General features: G+C 39.3%; 1 protein-coding gene across 1 annotated transcript; it reads left to right on the forward strand.

The window, feature by feature from the left end:
- The first annotated feature begins 292 nt into the window (after positions 1–292).
- On the forward strand, positions 293–1,049 carry LOC129476125 (mitochondrial import receptor subunit TOM20 homolog). Its single transcript, XM_055268746.2, has one exon. The coding sequence runs from the start codon at positions 377–379 to the stop codon at positions 812–814; it is 438 nt and encodes a 145-aa protein (XP_055124721.1). The 5' UTR covers positions 293–376; the 3' UTR covers positions 815–1,049.
- The last annotated feature ends 6,301 nt before the right edge of the window (positions 1,050–7,350 follow it).

Below are 7,350 nucleotides of genomic sequence, written 5' to 3' on the forward strand. Positions count from 1 at the left end.
GACACAGACTGGCAAATTGGATAAAGAGTCAAGATGCATTGGTGTGCTGTATTCAGGAGACCCATCTCATGTGCAGAGACACACATAGGCTCAAAATAAAGGGATGAAGGAAGATCTACCAAGCAAATGGAAAGCAAAAAAAAGCAGGGTTGGCAATCCTAGTCTCTGATAAAACAGACTTTAAACCAACAAAGATCAAAAGAGACAAAGAAGGCCATTACACGTTGGTAAAGGGATCAATTCAACAAGAAGAGCTAACTAGGTTCCTGGCCCATGGACGTCAGGTGTGAGCTGTGCCGACTGCTCTGAGGGTTCATGGCCCACCGCTCCTTCATGGTCCCTGCCGCCACTGTCCACGCTTAGTGTTGTAGAGAAGATGGTGGGTCGGAACAGCGCCATCACCGCCGGTGCATGCAGGGCCCTTTTTATTGGGTACTGCATCTACTTCGACCACAAAAGACAAAGTGACCCCAACTTCAAGAACAGATTTCGAGAACAAAGAAAGAAACAGAAGCTTGCCAAGGAGAGAGCTGGGCTTTCCAAGCTACCTAACCTTAAAGACGCTGAAGCTGTTAAGAAGTTCTTCTTTGAAGAAATACAGCTTGGTGAAGAGTTACTAGCTCAAGGTGAATATGAGAAGGGTGTAGACCATCTGACAAATGCAATTGCTGTGTGTGGACAGCCACAGCAGTTTCTGCAGGTCTTACAGCAAACTCTTCCACCACCAGTGTTCCAGATGCTTCTGTCTAAGCTCCCAACAATTAGTCAGAGAATCGTAAGTACTCACAGCTTGGCTGAAGATGATGTGGAATGAGAAACAAATGTCAACATAATAAAATTTCAGTTAAAAATATTTTAAAAATTCTTGGTAGTTGAGCAGCTCTGGGGGAATAAGGGCAAATATGCTTGTTATGAACTACACTGAAATCTACCAAAGTTAATGTTTACTTTGTTTAGATCCATTTGTCTATTTTATTTATTTTTCCCAGTGAAAAGTGTATTTTGATAGAGAACTTTTCATTCTATAAATACACTATGAGTTACTAAAATATCGTGGATTTTGTTTATTCCTGAAACATAGTTAAACTGTACATATGACATGGCGTATGTTAAAAATACCCAGTGCTCAGTTTTGAAAGATAGGCAAAAAAAAAAAGTATAGGAGAAACTGAAGAATGTACACTTTTTTTAGGGGGCACATTTTGCTGTAAATCCAGAAATTTGATAGACTTGATGGTGTTTGTGAAAACTGAGCGTTAAAGGTTGTGATTGATCATTTCTTTCCATTTAATCTCTGAGACATAAATATGTGAGGTGTGCTGCTGTGCTGGGTTAACAGCTTCCTTCCCTTTCTGTGTATCAGTCTTGAAATGTTCTGTTTAAATCAGTAGGCTTAATGTGTTCTGGGTATTTATCTCCTTGTATTTTAAATATATGTAGTTGCAAATAGCACCAGGAATTAGATATCTGTACACCCCTAATCTAGCCTTGTGAGCTTCGCCAGTTAATGTGTGCTCACTTTCCCTCCATTTGTTACATGAGAGAATGCATCTGCTGATCACTGAAGTGTCCCTTTTAGCTTCTGATTCATTGGGTTCTGTTGGGCATCTTTAAATCTACCTTAACCTGAGGAATGTATGTGGGCAACCAGGCCCTGCATTTTTTTATATTCTGAATTTGGCATGCTTGCCTGACTTGGTATTTCTGAATTGATCTTTTTTTTAATGGTATAACTATCTTGATTTTCACTGAAATTATATGGTTCTGTCACTGCTCTGAAAATTAATCCAAAACTTTTAAGGTAACTGGGATGATCTGCTTGTAAAAATGTTTGTTGCCTTTTGTTTTTATCTTCAATGTACCTCCTTAATCCTACTTCAACTTGATTAATTTATCCTGTTAAATGATGAGAGTAAGTTGCAACCTTGTGACTGAAGACTTGAAAAGAGTGGATCAGGTGGGACCTCTTATTCTCAAATAGTGACGTATTCTCCGTAGTCACAGTTTCAGAACTGAGTAAGGATCCTGGGTACTTGGTGGCATCTGTTGAACTGAGCAGCATTTCTCTTTGTAAAGATTGCCTTTGTTCTGTCTAAAAGTCTGTGGAGAAATCCCAAAGACTTTTCCTATGTACTAGGCATTTTATTTTGATTGACTTACAAACTTCTTAATCATTATTAATCTCAGTTTTTTTGTGGTGTAGTGGAAGGAGAAACAGTTCTAGTTTCTGCCTCTGATTAGCTGCACAGCCTTGAACAAATCACATTTCATCTTTGAACTTACCTCTACTGTTAGACTAGGCGACTTACATTTGAGGACTTTTCTTGGGTATCTTGAGGGTTTGTGATCCTCAACCCTTAAACCGTGCTTTTTTGTTACATAGGATGCTTTTTTGGGGGGATGACCAGTACAAACATGCCAGTTAGTTTTACTAGTGGGATCCCAAATCCAAAGCAGTGTAGTGGTGATTGGTCAGTGACTAACCAGGCAGCTAAAAAGTCTTAGGCAGCAGCCCAGACATGTATAGAGGGGCAGTTAGAGGGAGAACAGGGGTGGGAAAGGGAGCAAGAGGCAGACAGCTCAGCAAGGAAAGAATGGGCTCAGAAAAAGGAGGGCTGGCTGGAGGAGTGAGGAGCAGCTTAAGTTTGGGGAGGGTAGAAACACCATTTCCTTGGGAACTGGAGTGCAATATGAGCTGGGTGTCACTTGGCTCTGAACATACTGGCTTTGCTGTAATGCTTGAAAATGCAGTGGTATCTTCATTTTACAGTTCATTAAGCCAAGTACATTTTCTTATTTAAATGACAACTTTGGTGCTTTAAAATGAGGTACCACTTTTTAAAGCTAGCTGTGTTGAGTTAAAGAAAAAAATCAGCACTTTTTTTTCCCAGAAATGTAATTGCCAAACACTATCCGTTCCCATCTTAAATTTTACAAGGTGATAGAATCAGCTCATTGTAGTGATGCTGGCCAAATGCTGCTCAGCAGGTGAGAATGAAAAAACCCCAGATTTCAGTGAACTAATACACAACTTGCGCATTTCCATGTGCTAATGTTACACACTTACTAAAAACAAAAACTTTGGAAATGGAAAATAATGTATTAGTGCAACAGTTGACATGCTTCTTTGGGCAAAGATACATTGTTTTGTTCTACAATTTGTACTTAAAAGCGAAAGAACATTTAAAACATAGACTTACTGGCAGTAGCAATGCTGGCCTGTTAACTGATAACTAGAACTTAGGTTCACATTTATTTAAAGTGTGTAAAACCTAGTAGAGCGTGCATAGTAGGCACTCAGTAAATGTTTGGTTCCTTTTGCCCCTCATTAAGTTTATTTTACCATCTTCCCACCTGCCATTCTGACTTTATTAAATCAACCTGTGGATCAGAGTGTTAATGAGATGTTATTGCAGAAGAGATTGAGAAAATTGATATATCATGCAGATAACATACAAAATCTTTTTGTAATGTAAAAAATGCAGTTTTATTATTGCTTGTGCCTCAACTGTTTAAGTGATATTAAAGGCCCTGGAGAAAAAAAAGAGCTAACTATCCTAAATATGTATTCACTCAATAATACAGGAGCACCCAGATTCATAAAGCAAGTCCTTAGAGACCTACAAAGAGACTTAGTCTCCCACACAATAATAATGGGAGAATTTAACACCCCACTGTCAATATTAGACAGATCAATGAGACAGAAGATTAACAAGGATATCCAAGACTTGAACTCAGCTATGGACCAAGCAGACCTAATAACCATCTACAGAACTCTCCACCCCAAATCAACAGTATATACATTCTTCTTAGCACCACACTGAACTTATTCTAAAATTGACCACATAATTGGAAGTAAAACACTTCTTAGCAAATGTAAAAGAACAGAAATCACAGCAAACTGTCTCTCAGACCACAGTGCAATCAAATTAGAACTTAGGATTAATAAACCCACTGAAAACTGCACAACTACATGGAAACTGAACAACCTGCTCCTGAATGACTACTAGGTAAATAACAAAATGAAGGCAAGAGAAAGAAATACAGGGTATTCAATTAGGAAAAGAGGAAATCAAATTGTCTCTGTTTGCAGATGACATGATTGTATATTTAGAAAACTCCATTGCCTCAGCCCAAAATCTCCTTAAGCTGACAAGCAACTTCAGCAAAATCTCAGGATACAAAATCAATGTGCAAAAATCACAAGCATTCCTATACACGAATAACAGACAAACAGAGAGCCAAATCATGAGTGAACTCCCATTCACAATTACTACAAAGAGAATAAAATACCTAGGAATTCAACTTACAAGGGATGTGAAGGGCCTCTTCAAGGAGAACTACAAACCACTGCTCAATGAAATAAAAGAGGATACAAACAAATGGAATAACATTCCATGCTCATGGGTTGGAAGAATCAATATCGTGAAAATGGCCATACTGCTCAAGGTAATTTATAGATTCAATGCCATCCCCATCAAGCTACCAATGACTTTCTTCACAGAATTGGAAAAAACTACTTTAAAGTTCATATGGAACCAAAAAAGAACCCACATCACCAAGTCAATCCTAAGTCAAAAGAACAAAGCTGGAGGCGTCACGCTACCTGACTTCAAACTATACTACAAGGCTACAGTAACCAAAACAGCATGGTACTGGTACCACAACAGAGACATAGATCAATGGAACAGAACAGAGCCCTCAGAAATGATGCCGCATATCTACAACTATCTGATCTTTGACAAACCTGACAAAAACAAGCAATGGGGAAAGGATTCCCTATTTAATAAATGGTGCTGGGAAAACTGGCTAGCCATATGTAGAAAGCTAAAACTGGATCCCTTCCTTACACCTTATACAAAAATTAATTCAAGATGGATTAAAGATTTACATGTTAGACCTAAAACCATAAAAACCGTAGAAGAAAACCTAGGCAATACCATTCAGGACATAGACATGGGCAAGGACCTCATGTCTAAAACACCAAAAGCAATGGCAACAAAAGCCAAAATTGACAAATGGCATCTAATTAAACTAAAGAGCTTCTGCACAGCAAAAGAAACTACCATCAGAGTGAACAGGCAACCTACAGAATGGGAGAAAATTGGGTCCTCAAGACCAATCTAGGCCCCTTATAATCTCTGGCCCCTTGGAAGCCCTGCTTAGGGATATATGGATTTGGAGCCATCTGCTGGAAGGTAGGTAATATAAGTTTTGTCTTTTGTTTTTGTTTTTCCTCCTCTCTTCTGACATATACCGTTTGAGCCTCCTTGAGGAGTTCACTTAGGGGACGGTCCTCCCAATTTTCTATTTTTTTAATTTTCTTGAAATGTCTGGCCAACTTTTAGTAACAAAATGCACTTTTAACATTCCCTGTCCAAGGGGATTTTCCAGATCAAGGCCTGCGTATTGTCTCATTTGCTCCCTCAATCTATCTAAGAATCTAGCGTGTCCCTCATCTTTGTCCTGTTGAATATCAAATCCTTTAGAAAGATTTCGAGTTCGGGGTACTGATACTCGAATTCCTTTTGTTATTACCTCCCTTAGATCCTGCATGTTTTCCCAGTGATTTTCATTGTTATTGTCCCACTGAGGGTCATGGGTGGGAAATTTATGGTTCACAGGAGGAACATTTTGACCCGGAGTGTGCTTACGTTCCCAAACTGCCACAGCAGCCCTCTGAATCATACTTCGTTCTTCCCCTGAAAAGAGGATGCCCATGATGGACATCAACTCAGCCCAAGTGCATATCTGAGGCCCTAAAAATTGATCAATTTGATCTGCTACTCCATAAGGGTCATCCATTAATGGCTTAAGCTCCTTTTTTAAATTCCGGACCTCTGAACTAGTTAAGGGAGCATTTACAAAGCCAATAGCCCCTCTGCCTTGTGGTACCTCTCTTAAAGGAAAGAAAGTTGGATCTGGCTCTTTGGGTGTAGAGGGAAATACAAAGTTTTGAATATCTTTTTTACATTGCTCTATTTCACATGGAAGCCCCTTTAAAGATAGATTGGGAGGGGACAGGCTCACGTGACGGTAATTCTGCAGAGTCAGAATTATAAGGCGGTGCGAAATATGAGCAGAAGTATCACAAGCAAAGGAGGGATCCACAGCAGCAGCTGGAAGAATCGAACAGGCTGAGGCGCTGCCTGAAACAGCTGGGAAGTAACCCGCAACGGGAGCCAGGGGGACGGCACAGGCTGGGGCGTGACCTGACACGGGGACCGGAGGGGAGGGTTAATTTATTAATTGGCTTCAAGATGGAGCTCTTCAAGGAAGAAGGCCAGGAAGACTTGCAGTTTCTAGAGCCTAATAAGCAGGCACAACTGGAAGGCAAAACAGATGCCCAAACAATCAGTGTCCCATTTTCATACTGGATCCTGTATTCCCAAAAGAGAAACCCTATGGAACACGACAGCGCAATAATTTTACTGTGTATTTTATTGCAAAGTAACCCAAAGCCAATTAGCCCACTTTGTGATCAGCCCATCCTCCCATGGGAGTCATCTCTCAGCAGACGGTGGAGACATTTCCATATTTTCTAGGCGGCAAAATGCATGCTTCTCTAATCCAAATGTGCAAAGAGTTGAGTATTCACCCATAATTGCCATTTGCTATCCCTAAAAGTATATTTAGCCTTAGAGTTTGAAAGAAATGTATCTGCTTTTAATTCCTTGAGTTTCATGAGAAAAACAGGTTTTTCCCAAAATGGGGTCTGTGATACCTCTTCTATTTTTCCCAAGGAGTCTCAGGCACACATACAGATTGCAGCACTATTCTCAATAGCAAAGAGATGGAATCAACCTAAATGCCCATTGGTGATAGACTGGATAAAGAAAATGTGGTTCATATACACTTTGGAATACTATGCAGCCATAAAAAACAATTTAATGTCCATTGCAGCAACATGGATAGAGCTTGAAGCCATTATCCTTAGCAAATTAATGCAGGAATAGAAAACCAAATACTGCATGTTAGTGGGAGCTAAATGATGAGAACATATGGACACATACAGTAGAAAAACACACACTGGAGCCTTTCAGAGGGTGGAGGGTGGGAGGAGGAAGAAGATAAGGAAAAATAACTAGTGTGTACTAGGCTTAATACCTGGGTGATGAAATAATCTGTATAACAAACTCTCATGACACAAATTTGCCTATGTAACAAACCTGCACTTGTACCCCTGAACATAAAAGTTAAAAAAGGTAAAAATAAATAAAATAGAAACAAACATATAATAGAGGAAATAAGCAAATATTTTATTTAAAACTATTGATGAAGCAAAATTCAAATAAAATGCAAATTATCAAAATTATGAATAAAAATGTGATCACCCTTAGTGATTCTACA

This window comes from Symphalangus syndactylus, chromosome X (genome assembly GCF_028878055.3).
Source record: "Symphalangus syndactylus isolate Jambi chromosome X, NHGRI_mSymSyn1-v2.1_pri, whole genome shotgun sequence".
NCBI classification, from domain to species: Eukaryota; Metazoa; Chordata; class Mammalia; order Primates; family Hylobatidae; genus Symphalangus; species Symphalangus syndactylus.